Here is a 20,149-nt window from a genome sequence, read left to right on the forward strand (position 1 = left end):
TTTATAGTGATATTAATTTTTTTGGTGATAGTTATTTTTATAGTCATATTAATAAAAGAAATTTTTATGTCAATGATGATGTATTTACATGTATTAGATTTATATGGCATTTTAATGAAAATGTACAGTAAAATAATTTTGTTTGTAAATAGCTATATTTGTGTCAATTGAATTGAATTTGTTAATGTTTTATTAAGATGGATGAAGAGCAGTGGATGTATGATAGTATGATGTCTGGAGAAATTGATATGAATGTTGAAAATGAGGAAGATGTTGACGTCAAAGTAGAACATGTTGATTGCTCTTATGCATTTAATACTTCTCAGGTATTTGTGTAATTTGTTGTTGGTGGTGGTACAATAATTATATTACATCATGTTTACTGATGACAGACCTTATTTGAATTGTGTTATAGTTGTTTGCTAGTCGTGATGAAGTTTTAGAATGGGCTTGATCGTATAACCCTCTCCGGTCGGTGAATGAATGTTAAGGGGCCCCATCTGAAATGACTGAAAAATAATGAGATGACCTCAAATTCTCTAGATAAACGGTGGTCACCATACAAAATCCAGCACACCGCGTCAGGGGTTAGTCTATCCAGACACCTCCAATACGTGAAAACAGGCAATGCCTTGCCAAACGTTCATCGACATGCACGCGGTCTCCTCTCATCGTAATCCTCGGTAGGAACAACGAAACCAATGGACGGAAAATGCTCGTAGATCCAACACTAAATATATTTTACATACATATTTGTTAAAAACACACTTCAATGAATAAACTTCAATGAAATAACTTTTCGTGACATCTTAACTAACCTAACCTGTAACAGAGTAATATATCCTGCAAGCTACCTCACCGTACTCTTAGACGCGTCATTTAAATTATCATCCATGTGTACAAGTGCAGCAGCGCCCCAAGCATAACCCCCACTCTGTGTCACGTCACACAATGCATCCAAGAATACCATGTGCACGTGTGTGGTACTCTTCTTAGCAAAGAGTGTGCATCCAAGAAGATGCAACAAATACGCTCGCGCTGCTACAATCAAGTCACATGCCTCAATCTTCAGCTCATAGAGGTCGCGCAGCCATGATAGTCACACATAAGACCCATGGCACTGAATCGTCTTAGCTCTCACCTCTGCAGCGCTAACCTCCAGTAATTCCGCCAACATATCGACAGTGTCGTCGACATGAAGTAGTTCAAAGCTATAGAACGCCCCTACAACAGGCAGATGTAGCAACGACGCGACATCGTCCAAGGTGATGGTCACCTCTCTGACGGGCAAATGGAAATTGCTAGTTTCCTTATGTCAGCATTCCACAAAAGCAGACGTTAGTCCTCGATCGCCCGTATCTAAGGAATAGGCGATCAAAGGACTTAGTCCACTCGCCACCACAAGGCCTTCAATCTCTAGAGCAGGCCTCCTGAACTTAGTCATCTTCATTTCTTTGTTAAAAAATTTTAACTACTAAACTAAGTTCTTTATGTTTTTTTACAAATTACATACCTCTTCATTCCAGACTCTAAAAGCAATGTGATTTTCAAAATCTCTGAGAACTGATGTATCATGGGATTCGCCTGGAAAACCTTCAACATCAGTAAGGTTCTTCTGCAGGTGCTTCTGGCTGCTCCTCCTCCGCAGTCGTAGGAAAGTCCTCCACTACACATTGTTGTTGTCGCTGCCTACGGACTGATGCAGTAGGCCTCCGCCGCTAGGGGGCATCATTGTCACTCGCGTCTCTCCTCCCCAAGACTTTTCCTATTGCTCGGCCTAAAGTCTGACCAAGACCTCTAATTCTAACCATTATCTGCATCATTTTTTAATAACTAATATTGTAACATATCATATGTTTAATTTTCTTATGATTGCCTTTAATTTTTTTTCAATCATTCTCTAAAAATAACAATTTCAATTTTTTTTAAAAAAAATATGTTCTCAATCTTTATTTTGACTAACTAACATTTTTAATTATTGTTTTCAAACATTCTCTAAAAATAACTGATAATTTCTAAATTTTAAAAAATACGTACTCAATTTTTATTTTGCCTAACTAACATTTATAAATATTTTTATTTTTTGTTTTCAATCCTTCTCTAAAAATAACTAACAATATCTAAATTTTTAAAAAAATACGTATTCAACTTTTTTTTTACTAACTAACATTTTAAAATATTTTTATTTCTTTACCAATCATTCACTAAAATAAACTAACAATATCTAAATTTTTTAAAAATAGGTTTTCAATCTTTATTTTCACTGACTAACATTTTTAAATATTATAATTATTCTCTAAAATAACTACCAATTTTACAATTTTTATAAATATGCTTTCAAATTTTTATTTCACGAACAATTTTTAAATAATTAAAATTGTCTTTTAAATAATATTTGAACTATGACTTCAATACTATCATATTTATAATTTAATATCTAATCTAAAATCAAATCGTAATGGTAACAAACATTTTTTTCCATACATAAAACCATAACTTCCTAATATCTAATCTAATGTTACTTATAACTAACATATTATTTTTGGTTGTCACTCATTTTCTTAAACTAACATCTTTTAAAATTAAAGTTTTCGTTTCATAAATAATAACAAATTTATATTTTCTAATCTAATTTTTGTTTTTCAAATCTAATGTTTTTCTTTTCTAATCTAATCTAATGTTACTAATAAGTAACATAAATATTCCATACATAAAAACAATAAATAAATAAATCATACAAAATTTCAATAATAAACAAATAAATCATACAAAAAATCAATAATAAAAAAATAAATCATACATAAAATCAACAATAAACAAATAAATCACAAACTAATAAAACAAATACTAAACAATTTATAAAAAAAATTCAGATATCAATTTTTTCAATTAAATTTAATTACTACTGTTTTTTAAAAAAACATAACATACGAATTGCCAATTCGTGTGGGTCATATGGATTGACAATCTGTATGAGCCATTTTCACAGAGAACAACGACAACCAGAAGAACGAAAAACGCAATGAAGAAGAACAAAAATGCAATCACGAACAACAACAAGCAGCAACAACATACATTTTCAAAAGCCATCATTCAAACAACAACACATCAAATTAAAAAACTCAACAAATGACTTACCTCGAAGGAGAACCCGCGTACAAGATGAAGAAGAGAAACCCACGAACAAGAAGATGAAGCACCCACGAACAACAAGATGAAGCACCAAGTAGAAGAAGCAGAACCACACCGGACGAAGACAACACCAACTTCACCGAAGCACAAACACGGAAACTCCAATGGAGCAGCAACAACAACGAATAGTAGCGGGTGAAGGGTCAAAGAGAAAGACGAAGCTCAACGGGAGAAAGAAGAAGATGAACGAGAGGAAGAAAAAGCTTGAACGGTTGCGGGAGAAAGTTGAACGGTTGCATTGTGGGAATAATGACTCGTACGGACGAGTCACTATTTGGCTTTAAATCAAAGGGTGAAGGGCATTTTAGCCCTTTCACCCCGGTTGTTGGGTGCCCCAGCAAAAATGCAGGGTCCCCCAAGCAACACCCTAGATAATTCCACATTTCATTTGTGTTAATTCCTCCTGATTTGGTCTGGTTCATAAGTGTCTTCTAATCCGGTCATCCCATATGGCATTGGACTATATGGACATGGGGAGGGAATTGCTATTTTCTCGTATCACTTTTTGAAAATGGGATGGGATGAAAAGACATCCATGTCCCTCTCTAATTTCCCCCCACTTCCCATGCTTTTGGTTGCAAAATAATCATGATTCCATTCTTGGGGACTACTTCTTGAAAGTGAAGGTGTTGCCTGTCAAAGCATGTATTTGAAATTGAGTTTTCGGCCCGGTCTTTAATTTTGAATTAAGGACATTTTGTGGGAAAAAAATTAAAAGGGAGGTACATTAACAAAATAGGGAGGCTTGTATATTAATTGCCTATCTATTTTATTTCATTTCAAGCGGTGAGATTTCACAATTCACTTGAAGATTGAGGATTTTAGGAATTAAAATATAGTTTTCACCAACTTTTATCAGGTTCATTTGTGTGAATAGGATGGGTGATGGGTGTTCACATGGATGTTAATGAACACATGACCCATCCTATGGCACGGAGCTGGTGGTGTCTATGGCACCGAGTTGGTGGTGGTTCTCTGTGCTGCCAGCCGGTTCAACAAACCCCTCTCCCTTTACGATATTGTCGACACCCCCTACTATCGCCAATGTGAGCCACTTCAAAACCAGATTTGAGGCACACCCGACCCACTCTCTAACCCCTTTTACGGTTTCTGTGTTTTTCTGAGGTACCCTTTCGAAGGGTTTGTGTAAAGTTGCAACCTTTGTGTTACCCCTTTTTTGGGACGGTGGAGGAAGAAGGATGGTGTGGCGGCGGTTGGAGATTATTGGTGGCCGGAGAGAATAAGGCCGTCGGAAATAAATTTTAGTTTCCATGATTTTTTCTAGTTTTTTATTTCCACGAGTCCAAAGGCTACAAGTTTTTTCCATCATAGTCAAACATACACAACACACCAATCAATTCTGAAACAATTGTAACACGAACTTTTCCCCTGATGCTACTCACTAATCTTAGTACCTTGTTTTCTTTCTACAACATTCGAAGTCTTGGAGTGTACAATTCCCAGACATGTGTGTCTAACTTAACCGTTTGTGACAACATCACAAGGGAAATAGACTACGGGTTCAGAATCAAGACATGCAAGGTGGAAAGGGATCAGTTTCAAGCCTGAGATTCAAGAACATCCAAATGGAGAACGTTGGAAACTACATCATAATAGACCAATACTACTGTTTGTCAAATGAAAGGAGGAAAAAATAAGAAATATTGCCGCCGGAACCGGGAATGGCTTACGGCGGTGAAGCATGGTGGTTTGCGGCAGAGAGAAGAATGAAGAAAAGAAAATAAAAAAAATCTTATTATTCAGTGGTTTATGTCCAGCCTACACCCAAATTATCTGCGCCCTTCACTTAAATGTTAGTAAATCTTAACGGTAGAGGTTAGTACGCACGCTGCAACCCTTTTAAAACATCTTATTCGCACGGTGCGTACCTTGTAAGGGGTTTCGCAGGCTAGCTGGAGTCGTGAATTGGATCCTACCATTTCTAGTTTTCTACTTTCCATTATTCTTGGGATTTTATTTCTGAATCTAATTTGTAATTTCGTTTTATATTGGTCACGTTTTTTAAATTTTGAGATTGTTTTTTTGTCATTAATATTATGTTTTCTCAATCTGAATTTGCTTATTTTGGGTGACACTTGTGGAGTGTCTTATATGCGCATGGTTGCGCCTTTGTTTTTTTTGTTCAAAAAAACAAAATGATACCCTTAAAACAACAGCTTAACCCAGCATCTCATAATTAATAATGATTGACACAAGTAAGACTAGTCTGTGATTGAATTTTAATTGGTAATAATTTTAAAATAAATCGTGTTAAATTAAAAATATTCAATTTGTATATGTTCATCCTCTAAGCAAAGATTAGTCTTTCTAATGAAATCATAAAAAAACAACGATTCCCGTCCCATGAACCCTGTTTTGGAATTAATTTTCATATTATTTATTCACCATGGAATTTGTTAGTTGTGCTTTTGCCTTTTGTTGGTTCTGAAGGCCACCAGGATGCTTCGTAATTTGGCCTTTGTCTATCTTTCCGAAGAATTTAAATTTAGAAAAAGAAACAAAGGGTTACTGGAAAAGTCGTACGCTACTTGGCGGGCTGACAGCGACTTGGCTCAAGCATTTCGTTTCCTAAATTCCTAATGGCCATCCACGTGTCCAATTCAGAAGCCATCAGCTTCACATGTATCTTTCTTCTCTCAACAATAACCCAGCCGGCGGAGGGGCTCAAATTCTAGGATCTAGCATGATTTCGTTTAGTTTAGTATTGAATTATTCAATAATTTATGGAGATTTTAGAGATTCATAATATATACTAGTACTAATTTTTTTTAAAATAATTTAGATAAATATTTTTATAACATTTCTGTATCCATAATATATTCTATTTTAAAATATATTATAAAATAATTTTTATATTAATATATATATATATATATATAATTTAATTATATCATAAACTAAATTAGTTTCAATGTTATTACCATTATAAAAACAAATTTTTGAATAAAAAAACAACGAATTTAGTATGAATTGAAATAGTTTATTTCATCTTCTTTTAAAAATTTAAAAACTATTCTTTATCTTAAACCAAACCTAAAACATAATTAGGTTATTTATAAAGAAATAACTATTTATTTTTTATTAAAAAATCTTTAGGAGCTCATAAAATTAGATAATTGTTTTTTAAAACCAAACTAATCCCTACTCTTTATTTGAAACAACAAAAAGACTAAAATAATAATAGAGGAAATGAAGAATATACCTGTTTGATCATATTGTAATTAGGGATGGAGAAGCGGGCCGGCTCGTCCCGCGTAAGGTCTATCCGCATAAGTTAGCATTGGCAACAAACTGGGTCAGTCAGCCTCCCGTTCTTACACGGGCCTAATAAATTGGTTCACCCTCGCCTTGCAAATCCCACGAGTCAAACATGCATAATTTTAAAAAATTACAATTTCAACAAAAATACAACACAATCAAATTAAGTTCAACACAAATGAAAATAAAATCTCAACAATTAGTCAGTTACATCAATAAAATAAATAATGTCTTAACAAAAAAAAAATCCAAACAATAAATCTAAAATATGAAACTTAAACATCTCCAACAATAAATATTTTTTTAATTGAATGGAAGTAAATGTTGTATCGCATATACTGCATGTATGAATGAGTCTTGAAGTTACCCTTGTATTGCAATTAATGTTTGCTACAAAATATTGTTGATACATGTCTTATAGTACAGGTCCTTAAGTAATGTTTGAATTATTCTTCAATTAAAACCGAAGTAGTACTTAGTAATTTGTGTAATAAAAAAAATATTAAAAGATTACATATTTTCAAGATAAAACTTTATTAGTTATAATTTAAAAAAAACAACAGAGATAGTACCTAAAAGTTATTTTAATAAAAAAAATTCATCTAAGTTTTTATCTTATTTAATATACACAGTAATGTTTGACACTTTCAGTTTTCAACTAAAAATGTATATTTGGGCTTAATAAGCGAGCTTATAGACCAACCCGCGGACCAAACCCACACAGCCCGCGGGTTAAGCGAGACGGGCCCAAAATACTATATAACCATAAATTATTTAAAAAATTGATCTATTGTCCACGCAGACTGCGAGCCCCACGAGCCGCCAGTCCATGGACCCAAGCTCGCTTATCCACCCCTTGTAATTCGATCTGGGTGTGGATGCCAGTCCCATCCAATAATCTTTAAAGTATTTTGCACACTATAATGTTGATATGAGAGTAATCATCTACTATCGAGTCATACACTTAATTGGTTTCAAGCCCTAAATATCGAAGAGAGAAGAATGGTCATATTGTAATAAAAGATCGTCATCTTGACATAGGATGACATGTTAAACAAATCATTTAATACATGTTCCTAATTTTATTTTATTTTTAAGTTTTAATTAGATCTCTACATGACTGAAGTTAGTAAAGCTATTACAACTTATAAATATGTTTTAGGTTTAATTATTTATTTAATTTTAAACTTATCTTTTTTAGTTCTTATAATTAATAAGTAGATTTTTTAGTCTTGAAATTTAGTAAATTTTTTAATCATTTGAATTGATATTTTAATTCTCAAAAAATTTATATTGTTAAATATTTTTTTTAACTCCATTAGTTAAAAAATTTTAATAATAGAGGAATTAAAATATCAACTTCAAAGACTAATAAATACACTTATTAACTATAAGAATTAAAAAAGATAAATTTAAAAATTATATAAATTAAATGGATAATTAAACTTATGGTTTGTTTTAACCGCTTTAGCCGACATAAAATAATTCTGGTTAACACGGATCCATTCAAACTCAAATTAAAGCCGTTGCCACGGTGCCATTTATTCCTTTTTACTATTCATTGCTAAAAAAATACTCCAATAGTCCAATGACGTTAAAGGGATCACAGTGCTCTCGCACACACCGGATCCCACCCCTCCCGCGTAGTAGTATATTTCCAATCACTACTAGTGGCAAATCGCTCTCGTTCCCGCCACGCGCCCGCGAGTGGCACTTCCGTAATTACACACCACAAGCAGTGCCATTTATCTAATAACCCCAAATAGCAAAATCCCCTTAAAACCTCAGGCTTCTCTCTTTCTCTCTCGCGCAGCCATTCCCATTTTCACTCTCCCAAAACCCCAACACAAAAAGCGCCACCGCCGCCATGGCCTCGATCGCACGACTGAGGTCCGCAGTTCCGCCGCTGAAGGCCTTCCTCCGCCCTGAGCGCGGGTTCGGATCGGCGGCCGCGGTCCAGTGCCACTACTACGACGACGACGACGACGACGTGGAAGAGGAGTGCGCGCCACGTGGCATGCTGGACGCGCAGGGTTGCACGCCCGAGCGCGGAGTGCAGTGGGTGATGATAGGAGAGCCCGGCGCCAAGAGGCACCTCTTCGCTCAGAGACTCTCGAAGCTTCTAGAAGTTCCTCACATTTCCATGGCCACGCTCCTCAGCCAGGACCTCAACCCTCGCTCCTCCCTCTACCAGCAGGTAAATTAATCAATTCTTCGATCTCTAGGGTTTCTAATTGACTTTCATTTCTTCGTACTCTTTCCGAGGAAAGATGAGGAAGGTAAGAGAGAAAATTTTGAAATTTAAATATAACCAAATAGAAGAAAAAATTGAACTTTTACGTTTAAAAATCAATTTTTCTCTTTTCTTTTCCCTCTTTTCGTTCTCTTTTATTAAACAAAAGAAAGTACATCATTACTCATCTCTTTTTCCTAAATTTTTCCTCTGCTGTAAGTCCAAAAATACCATTAGGGTAATGGGAAGCAAAATTATTTTCTTAACTAATATTAGTGTTACACGGGGTTCTTCCAATGCAGATAGCACATTCCTTGGATCATGGAAAACTTGTCCCTGAGGATATTATTTTTGGGCTACTATCGAAGAGATTGGAGGATGGATACTCGAGAGGCGAAACTGGGTTCATTCTTGATGGATTCCCTCGAACAAGGATTCAAGCTGTAAGTTGTTTCATTTCATCTTTCAAAATCATGACTCGAACTGCTCATAATTTTTTCAATTTTATTCACTCAAAAAATGTCGTGATGTTTCTCAGGAGATTCTTGACCACATTGCTCATGTTGATCTGGTGGTGAATTTCAAATGTTCAGAAGAGGAGTTAATGAAAAAGAATCTAGGAACTCGAAAATTTAATGCTTACCAAGAATATATTCTTATGACTAGCTCCAGGTCAACAAAACAATTGCAGGATGATCATGACCAAAGTCATGCAGAGGAGGTGACTATATATTCTCTCTCTCTCTTTCTTATTTCCATTTTAGCATGTGTTTGGTTTAGTTAAAAAAAGATTATTTTGCTGGAAAAAAAAATGTGCTTAGAGTATGCTGGTTTGAGATAAACTTTATTCGCCTTTGTTTGTTTCTAGAGTGTAGTAGTCACTCTGTGCCTTATTATGTGTACTAATTTTTTGAGGGGGTATCTGTCTCTTGTAGTGCAAGCTGTTGGAAGATTACTACAGGAAGCAGAAGAAGCTTCTTAACTTTGAAGTAGCAGGTGGGCATGGAGAAACCTGGAAGGGACTTCTGGCAGCACTACATCTTCAGCATATTAATGCTCTTAGTTCTTCACAGAAGTTAACTGCGTGAAGAAGGGCCACAACTGCGTGAAGGGTTTATCTTCAATGGCATCAATCCATTGTCGGCATTCTAGTATATGTGAATATGAGAGCTACAATTTCGTAGAAATTGTGTCGGTGTCTAAATCGTTGATTGTTTTGCAAAATTTTGAGAATGCTAGTTTGTTCTGTAGTACAACCGTCCAAGTATGAATGAATCAATACGTATTGTATGGTCCTAAATCCCTATAGGTATTGTCTTTTTTTGTTCAATGGCCCCAATATAGTCTCTTTTCTAGTTAGTTTTTCCTGGTCTCAGAATCATGTTATAGGAACCATGTGATGTTGTAAAAGATTAAAAAGTTACCAAAAATTTTCTGCCAGGTTTCTGTGGCTATCTTAAATATCATATATTATTTCTTTTGGTGAAGCCGTGCCATATTTGACTACAGCCAAAAGGCCAAATTTGTTTGCATATCTTCATCTCAATTCTCACGTGCTATTAAATATTGTAATCTTCAAATCTTTCCCTTTCTTTTAGATGCGAGTTGTACTTGAATTTCTTTGGGTTTTCAAACTCGAGATTCAACCCAAGCAAAATCAGCATCTGAAAACCAATCACGTAAATAAGCAACTCATATTAATCTCACATGACCTTATTGTACGATACACGCAATGACTCGTACATCATTATTTATATGCATGCCATTTGCACCATCTCGTTTTTCAATACTTTTTGTTCTGTTAAACCTAGAGTATATATATCTTTCTTTTTACATTGACACCCAAGAATGCTACAGGAAAAGGGTGAGATCTAATTTGTGCAAGGTCATTCACTGTTCATCCAAACATCCCTGAGGAGTTCATATCTGATGGCAGATTCATCGCGACTGTCTTTCCCCTTCCGGTTGGAGTTTGTTGATGCTGATGAGGATGAGCCAATATTCAATATGGAAGATAATGGATAGTTTAGTTCATCGAGCTCATCATCACTGGTGTATGACTTCCTAACAACAGAAGATTTGCTTCTTCTTAGCTGAGATTCACTTCCAAACTCCCCAGTAATGTTTGTAATGGTAGCTGCTGGTGGAGGGGAATATGCAGTGGGAGCTGCATTGCAGGGGAAGTTGCTGATAGACTCATTTTCATCCTCAAGATCATCCTGCGTCAAATTAAACACAAATCAATTAATCATAGAGCATTGTACATCAAATAATCATAGAACATTGTACATCAAATAAACATAGAACATTGTACATCAAATAAACAACTATAGTCTATACATATGATGAGATGAGTCATGTCAATTTCATTTACCCATTGTTTTCGTTAGGCATGTATGAAGTATCAAACTAGAAATCCTACAAATAAATAATGAGAACAGAAGGACAATTAGATGCGCATCTGTTTATCTAACCTGTGAGTCCAGAGCTTCAAAAACATCAGTGGGAATTGGATCAGGGCAAAACTCATCCGGGACAAAATTGTCTAGAATCTTCTTGATTAGCGATGCACTAAACATTGGACACACCTTCACAAACAAGGATGAAAGAATGAATAAGGAGAAGAAATGCATGGCAAGTTAATTCTATGATGAAAAACACAAGTTCATTGGCTAACCTCTTTCCTGATGGATGCATTTAAGAGCATATCCTTAGGAAGCATCAGGAGGTCGCTTAAAGCATTAAGAAGATGGAAGGACTTGAAGGTATTTTGACTTTCATCATTGCTATCAAGGTCATTATCATCTATATCCTCAAGTGGGTCGTCATCATCCATACCAAATAGACCAGTCAGCCATCTAGACCAGTTACCAATCTGAGAAATCCAGAACACAGATAAAAACAACTTATCAGTTATGTCCAACTTATCTCCATGGACATCATATAGAAGATATGAAATCAAATCATCCTCTAATTTTTCATTATATTAGTGGCGAACTCCAGGCCAAAAACTCATAATCCTGGCTTATCTTTTAAAGGTACATTCTAGACAAACGGATATTAGCAGAAATAAAAGGAGTAAATTGAATCTATAATTGTAAGTTGGAATTGCATTCACGAGTAAATTGAACCTATACCAGTAGGTTGGAATTACACTCATGAGTAGACAGCCAGATATTATAGTTCACATAAAAAACTATAGATCATAGAAATTACCGCAGTTTTTAGCTGTGCACCAGCCCCAAAGCTTGATTGACCAGGTGGAATGGGGAGAACCTTGGGATCACTAATGGGATCAGATACAGGATCAGTAGGAATATCATCATCAGATTCCCGAAGAATGGCATTGAACATAGCAACATCTAATCTAGCCACACACTGCTCCATTATCTATAATAGTAAAAGTCAAATGCAGTCTGATGTCAATTTCATCACCTAATCGGACAAAATGTATATCATATTGATTAATATATTCAAAGACATCAGTTTGTTGAGGAAGTTTATGGTTTCCCATCCCAGAGGGGACAGGGATTGCAAATTTTTGGCTTCAGCTGAAGCAATTTGCAGAAATCATACTTTTCTCGCCCTATTCCTCCTATGAGGATTCAGTAGGAGCACTAAGCTCCAGTGAAAAATACATACACTCCTTATTGTTCTTTGTTTAGACAATCATCCATTTCAAAGCTCTTCGGCTACCCATTCTAAATAAACCTACAGATAAATGACAATTGAAAAGGGACAATACAAAAAGGTACTACAATGAAAAGCTTGAGTGCTTTCTAGCCTAAAAAAATAGAAGGAAAGGATGAAGGAACTGGATAGACCAACCAATTTAGGTAGCACAGACAAACAGCCACACTCGTGCCCTCCAGCTCGGATAGGGCAAAGCCTTTCACAGGCTTCTCTAAAAGCATTCTTCCAAATATCTAGTGATAAATTTCCCCACTCTTGATCGCATGAACTAGACATATTTGTATAGTTTTTTGCTGAATCCTTATGAGTGATCTTTGCATCAGCAAGCTGCATATGTGGAGTCAAAGACTGCATATAGAGAAAGAATGATCCATGTTAGATACCAATGGAATTATTTGATATTAATAATAAATGAGCTTGTATGGGAACTTTAGGATTGTTGAAAGGGAATATGGGATGAAAGTGTTACCTGCCACCAAATAGATTCCACAATGCGAGAGAAGATCCAAGCTTCAACCTTTTCCAATGCTGATGTGAACACATTTGGGTCATCCCAGTTACCTATACCTCCATATTCAAAAGCTGTATTTTCAGTTTTTCTATGAGAGAACCCCCTCCATAGTAATGGTTGTGTTACCTTGTCATTCCCTTCTCCATTCCTCCTACTTGTACTAGATCCAGAAGGATTAGATGGTGTCATGCCTTTGGTAGTTTTGCTTATAATTGTTCTCAGCACAATAGAATTAGACAACCAAAATGTTAACCTGAATCCAAATCCAAGAAGAGGTTAATCACCCTGGCAATTAGCACAGTTTATGATGAAACTGTAACTTCCAATTTACCCAGTAATAACCAGCAACCTCTAATATCTAATCTGATCTGTTCGGCTGAGAGTTTCATGCAGGATATCCACCTTATCTGCCATGTAATCTTGTATTATCTTTTTATTTTTTTGCATCGACTAGAATTAGTTTGTTCCATTTGAAACAGATCAGTGTATGTGTAAAGTTTTCCTCATGCCAAACAAGCTTATTGTTTTCTGAGTTAATTAATTAAATACATTTTTTTATTAGAAATTAATCCCAAACTTCTCATGATGCAGCAACTTGTGTTTAAAATATTATGTTGACTAGTAATAGAAAAATGGATACATATACTTGGAATAAAATGAAGTAACCATTGTACCCAAAAAAAAGGCAGTAACCAATATAACTCAAGCTTACCTTGGGACATCATTTCCACATGCCTTTGCAACAAGGGCTAATCCTGAAACAGCACTTTTAGCTGCCCCAGCCCTTCTTGCTTGAAGATTTTCTTTACAAGCATGAAGGTACAGCCTCGAAAGGCGTCGAGCTGGGGCATGAACCTTACTCGTGGAGCTTCCATGCTCAGCAACTACTGAATATAAAGCAGCCTCAATACCAGCAGCTTCTCTTAACTCTCCTTCAAGCATCTTTATCTTGTTTTCCAAGTGCTCAATCTTGCGATCTAAAATGGCATTTCTGGCTTCCCTTGGATAAACCTTGGCATCTTTTCTGTCACTGCTTCTAATGTTCCCTCCATTATTTTGGGTATCTCCATTAACACCATTTTCCTTTACCTCAGCGAGATGATTGTTACCAAGTGACCCAATAGACCTAACTGAGTCGGCTGATGATCTTACAGACCTCACATGCTTTAATCTTTCATTTTTCAGAACATTGCCTTTCATACCATTATCTAACCCACCTAAAGAATATGAATTGCTACTCAAATTAACTTGATCTTTCACACCTTGTGCCACCGATTCATCTTCTACATGATATTGCTTATCAGAATGAAACATTTCACTTAAGTTGTCTTTGGTTCCCAAACCAAAGCTTGGATTCTTGTCCACGAGGTAATTACTGTCTAGAGATGTAGTGTTGCTAGAATAGATGTCAAAATCACTTTCGTCATTGTTTATTTGAACACCTGTACTCATATTTCTACCATTGGAAACTTTTTCACAACCCTCCTGATCCAAATTTTCATCATCACTGCTTATGGACCTGCTCTTAGAATTTTCCTCCAAGATTGGGGACGAAGAATCAGCATTCAAAGAAGCAGCCTGCTTTGGGGTTGTTGCTGATCTATGATTTGGAGTACTTGTAATAGAGGTATGACCATTTACTGGACTCCCAATTTTGGAGGACACATAGGATGAACTCCTCTCCAGTCTCTCATATGCATCTTGTTCCATCTCATTCAACTTCTCAACTCTTGTCTCTGAGGCCAAGGGATGCTCATGCTCCTTGTCATTCCTACCACTGTTTTGAGCTGGTCCATTTGGTGCATTCTGCAATTCAGTAGCAATTAATACATGGCTTCATGAGAATTTTCTTATATACTATTATATTTAGATACACCCACCAAGCAAAAAGCAAGCATAATCATGCCCCTTACAGAAAAGAAAAATAGCAATTACTAAATGGCTTGACAAGAATTTTCTTATTGTACTATCATATTTAGATGTACCGAGCAAGCATTACCATGCCCCTTATAGCAAATAGAAATGTGTAAGGAAACATGTAATTAGATATGGATAGGAAACAGGGATTTTATTGGAATCACACTAGAGATCCCCTTACTTCCATAGTACGTACCGACCAACTATGGAAGAAGATGCTCAGTAAAATGAAATGATAAACAGAAAAATAGTAAAGACTGAACATGCACCACTGCCCCAGGGGCTGCAACCTCCCTACCACCTAAATCACTCAATTCATGCCCCCAACAGTTTCCTTCCTGTTCATTTAACCAACTCACTCATAATACACTCCCTTATCTTCTTTCTATTTGCACAATCTGTTATAACAAATGAAAAATAATCCCTATTCTTGCTCATCCCTTTTCCCACGCTTTTTTTCCTTGCTCTTGAGCTTTCTTCCTATCCTATACTTGGGTACTTGGGAAAAATAATCCTATTCAAGCATTTGATGGCAAGTTCTAAAACCCTGCTCAACAAGTGCAAACCATCTAAACATTGTGATGACTGCATATTCTCCTATTTCAAAAAGTATATCCATGGAATAAGGCTAGAGGACAATACAAATTGTTACAGACACTAACATGGTTAGAGCAAAAGAAATGTATATTGCTATAAATAAGAGAATGGAATGTAGGTGAATACCTCTTCATGTTCGGGGGGCATACACGCGCTAGACTCAGAGGAAGTAGTGACTGCGGCCGCAGATGAATGAGATGAAACATCATCATCAGTAGATGAGGCAATCTCAGCTTCCTCAGCATACTCTCCATTCATCAATTCTGATATAGATTCACTGCCATTATTTCCCTTTGTCACCTCCTTTGACAAGCTGTCCTTCAAGGAGGACTTAGGGCAGCTCTTTTCAACAGGCTCAATTTGAATGAACAAAAGTGGCTGATCTGTGTTTCTGTAGTTCCTCTGGCAGTTCAATGGCGTACGAATGCTCAAGGTCTCTCTAAGCACGCCACAATCTGCCAAGTCTATGATGGCAGTCCCCAGTAACTGCCCTTTAGTGGTCTTATCTCTTCGAGTTTCATGCAAGTGAAACTCCAAGCAATTCTTCTGGAACACAGCAGCAGTACTATTTCGAATAGACATATCCCTTGACAGAGTTACAGGAAGCCTAAACGACTCGTTAAACTCGAGTTTTCCCTCACCGGCAGCAGAATTAGGACCAAGCGAAGGTGAAACTACACCGGTAGACCCCGAAGAGCGTTCACCATTCTCCCATTGTATCAACACAGAACGAAGTGATCTGAGAGACTGTGATGGGGGCCAAGGCTTAATCTCCTGAATGTGAATGAGGTACTCCATATGGATAGCACCACCACTTCTCCTGTTCTTTCCTTTCATGGCTGCTGCGGCGAAGATAAGGTCCTTTCAAGACAAAACTCCTTACTTAAATGCAATTGAATATGTAGTTGAACAATCACAAGCCCTCTGAAGTGCAACAAACTGCAATAAATCAGATTGAGATTTGCAATTTACCAACAATCCAAGTCAGCTAGCAATGAGTGGTATTTGAACTAACTAATTATTAAGTATAGTTGACTCAATAAGGGGAAAGAAAACAAAAAGGGGAAGTTGGGGAAACAGAAAAAAGAGTAAAACTTTGCCAGTGAAGCAGCCAACCCAAGATTTGGTGGTGGTTTATCTAGAACAAACTTCCAACACTGAGGACACAATGTAAGGACAAGACCGTTAAACTATTTAAGACACTAAAATTTATCTTCACTTAAAGAAAGTTTGGTGCAGATAAATTGAGACCAACCATGACACCAAACAAAAAATACAAAAAAAAATACAAAAAAGAAGAAAAAAAACAACAAAACATTGGACACAAACAGAAAGACTCAGATCAAGCAAGTGAAGGAGAAACCCCAGTAATAAAGTTCAGAACTTGAAGGCAAATCCAAGCAGAAAAATGATAATGCAGAACATGGTGTCAAGTTAAATACAGAAGCAAAAGTGATGACAAGTTTGAAGTGGAGAGAATGCTTGAAATGTAAGAAGAGTGAGTACCGGGAAAAGCAGTGGCAGGTAAAATCAGAAAGATGCAACAGCTAACTCGAACTGCAAGAGGGTCACCACCAGCATATCTATGGAGGAGTCTTGCAAGTGAATGAAGATGGAGAAAATGGTGAATGAATGTCTTAAAAAGATAGTTAAAAGAATTTATTATTTATTATTACCAGAAGAAGAACATTACTAGATGAAGTATGAACAGAAAAAGCGCAGAATATTCACAATAAATAAAGTTATTTTAGTATTACTTTACTATTTTTTTAAAAATTCAACCATTAAAATTTCGACTAAAAAAATTCAACCGTTCATTTGGTTAAAAAAAAACTCAGCTAAAATAAACAGTGTCTTTTTTCCCCTTCTAAATAAAAGTATAAATTTTTTAATTCATTCAAATTAATTTTTAAATTTTTTATTACTTTTATTATAATATATTTTCGTTTTAATTTGAAGTTAAACTAGTAATGGTAAACAAATGGATAAATTTAATTTTTATTTTTATTTTTATTAGAAAAATACAATTACTACAAATTTTGCGTTTTCACTTTTGATTTGAATTAGTTATTATTTATTTATAATGAATAAAAATATGTAGTATAATCAAAGTTTAAAAATTAATTGAAATAAAATAAAAATATAGTACTTTGTTTAGTAGAACAAAATTTACGATCTTTATATGCATTTTCTTTTTTATTTGATTTAATACTTTGTGCGGTTCTTGTTATGCGTGTACCTTTCTGGGTATTGGGAATATGAAAATGCAGAACCATAGTATCTTAGTGATAAAAGGAAAAGTGGCAAATTTTGTACCAATAAAATGATATTATGATTTTGGGAAAAGCTAGTATTTTAGTATTAAACTATCTACTATCTAATATTCTAATTCACTGCTTATCAATTTTATTTGTGAGAATTGATACTCGAAAAAAAAGTGGGTGTACGGAGTTACCCCTTATCGTTGGACAAGAATAATTCATGTTAAGCAGAAACGACGTCGTTTAGTGCAAGCCATCAAAAATAAATAAATCATGATGCTCGGTGACTGAATTATGATGGGATGCCTGGGCTGAAAATGTAGACCTCATTAAATTTTTAAAATAATAAAAACAAAGCTATATTTGGAAGTGAAAAAAGTTTCCTCACGCGCATTAAAGGAGCGCGTGCCTCTAATATATTCTAAGCACTTTCTAAAAATAACACTTTTAACTTTTTTTAGGGTTAAATACATTTTTTTACTTGTAATTTAGTATTTTTTTTTATTTTGATTCTTTTATTTTTTTTTCTTTTAATTCATGTAAAAGTGTTTTTTTCTTCTAAAGCATTTTAAATAATGTTTTAAATAATAATAAAATATTTTAAACAGTAAAAAAATATTATTTAAAATACTTTAAGAACAAAAAATAAAATATACATTTTGTAAGAACTAAACTGAAAAAAATTATAAGGATAAAAATAAAAAAACACTAAATTATATGAAAAAAAAGATATTGAAACTTTTTTATATTCAAAAGTTTAGATAAATTAAATATTGGAGACTCACCAATATTAGAACTCATGATAAGTTTGAAGGTTTAATGAATATTTATAGAGATATTTACAAATTATTTACACATTAATAAAATTTTCATATCAAAAATAAAAATTAAACTCTTATCCTTATAAAATATGAATTTGTTTTTTATTAACTAAATTAACTTTTGTTGGTTAATACCTTTACAGTTTATAGTCCATGTTTTATTATAAATTCTATATTATGTTAAATAATTTAAAATTAATTTTAATCAATCTTAAAACAATAGACCATGAAATTATAAAAAAAAATAATTATTATAATTCTCTATTAATAAAATAAATAAATTTTTTTAATTTAAAAAAATTAAACGAGTAATTAAATACTTTAAAAAGTTAAAAATTGTTACTAAAAATGGCACAAGGCGCGTGAACACGTGCAACGCTAACTCAACGTGCCATGCATCGTTTTCAAGCTGGGCTGGCTATGCTAAGTGCCCACCGACACATATAGTTGCCAACAATAATGTTAATATGTTTTCACAATAAAAAAATAAAATAAAATATGTTAAAAGACTAGCTAGTAGCAGCTTGCATATTTTATTATATATAGTCCCAAGTAAATAACTACATTGATGATGTGGTGGTACCCATGACACCTTTTGAGACCTTCACCACAGCTAGGGTTGAATTCTTCCTACCATGGCTTGTAATCCCAACATTTTTTCAACATTAATATGGAAATATGTTTTCTCTAATAATAATAAGTTAATTTTATAAAATTCTTATATTTCTATAAAAATTAACGTTTTTATCAAAATTAAGTTTGCAAATATGACTTCATGGAATTCAAATCATGCTACGTTGATGATAACTATATGTGCTTTTCTTATCAATGTAAGTCCTCTAGAAATTGTTCAGTGAGTTTTAATTTTCATATTTTTTTTAAAATAACTCTTACTTTTAATTACTAATAATGTAGCATGTATCTAATCATATAACACCACATATCACCTCAAGATGTATGTTAAAGAAATACTAAATAGTAACATAATTTTTTTAAAAAAAAAAATTACGAAGACCAAAAATCGTAACAATTTTTTTGGATGAAAAAGATAAATTTATCATAACTATTAGATTAAAAACATATTTTAAGTTGTGATCATAAAAATTTGAGTTCAAAATTAAGTGCTTAAATTTTATGTAAAGAGAAAATATGTACTGTTAAATAAGGTGAATAATTTGTTTTCTTGAACAATAATAATTTTTTAAGACTTAAATATGTGAATGCTTCTTCATTTTTACTTTTTGATATTTAAAAATTTCTATTTTTTATCCCTATTGTTAGAATTACGGGTGATGTAGCTATTAAATTTTTAGAAATTTGATTGTGCTAGTTTTAAAACTGTTAGTATTGATTTTAAATTTTAAATTATAATTTATGACGGTTAAAAACCTTCATAAACAATTAAAGGAGGAAAAAAGAAATATGAAGTCAAATCTTGGAGAGAGAGATCTGAAAGAAAAACCGCTGCGCACCATTCCCGCCACCCTCCTTCGACATTGCGCACCGCCTCCACCGCCAAATTTGATCCCACGTGACCCTTCTGCCTCCGAACACTTGCACCATTGCACGCCGCTACACCTAACCCTGATGTCGCCATGCTGCTTGCACCACCTCATTCAGGTTCTTTCTCTTTTTCGTCTATCTC

The 20,149-nt window shown here is 34.5% G+C and overlaps 2 protein-coding genes across 3 annotated transcripts; one reads left to right on the forward strand and one right to left on the reverse strand.

Annotated features, from left to right (window-relative positions):
* Window positions 1-8,156: 8,156 nt before the first annotated feature.
* LOC100784111 (probable adenylate kinase 7, mitochondrial) lies at window positions 8,157-10,191 on the forward strand. Its single transcript, XM_003547613.5, has 4 exons — window positions 8,157-8,668; window positions 9,007-9,147; window positions 9,243-9,425; window positions 9,640-10,191. Exons 1-4 carry the CDS (start codon window positions 8,339-8,341, stop codon window positions 9,790-9,792), a joined length of 807 nt encoding a protein of 268 aa, XP_003547661.1. The 5' UTR covers window positions 8,157-8,338; the 3' UTR covers window positions 9,793-10,191.
* Window positions 10,192-10,384: 193 nt separating this feature from the next.
* On the reverse strand, window positions 10,385-17,110 carry LOC100775183 (uncharacterized). 2 transcript variants are annotated; one of them, XM_006598976.3, is made up of 9 exons: window positions 16,929-17,110; window positions 15,549-16,361; window positions 13,621-14,714; window positions 12,867-13,161; window positions 12,533-12,745; window positions 11,921-12,094; window positions 11,382-11,579; window positions 11,179-11,292; window positions 10,385-10,923 (listed from the first exon to the last, which is right to left on the reverse strand). In XM_006598976.3, the coding sequence occupies exons 2-9, from the start codon at window positions 16,257-16,259 to the stop codon at window positions 10,591-10,593; spliced, it is 3,132 nt and encodes a 1,043-aa protein (XP_006599039.1). In that variant the 5' UTR covers window positions 16,260-16,361; window positions 16,929-17,110; the 3' UTR covers window positions 10,385-10,590. The 2 variants fall into 2 exon arrangements, with proteins under 2 accessions (XP_006599039.1, XP_006599040.1); XM_006598977.4 differs by having other exon boundaries at window positions 15,549-16,346; window positions 16,929-17,085.
* Window positions 17,111-20,149: the final 3,039 nt, after the last annotated feature.

Source organism: Glycine max, chromosome 16 (assembly GCF_000004515.6).
Source record: "Glycine max cultivar Williams 82 chromosome 16, Glycine_max_v4.0, whole genome shotgun sequence".
Taxonomy (NCBI): Eukaryota; Viridiplantae; Streptophyta; class Magnoliopsida; order Fabales; family Fabaceae; genus Glycine; species Glycine max.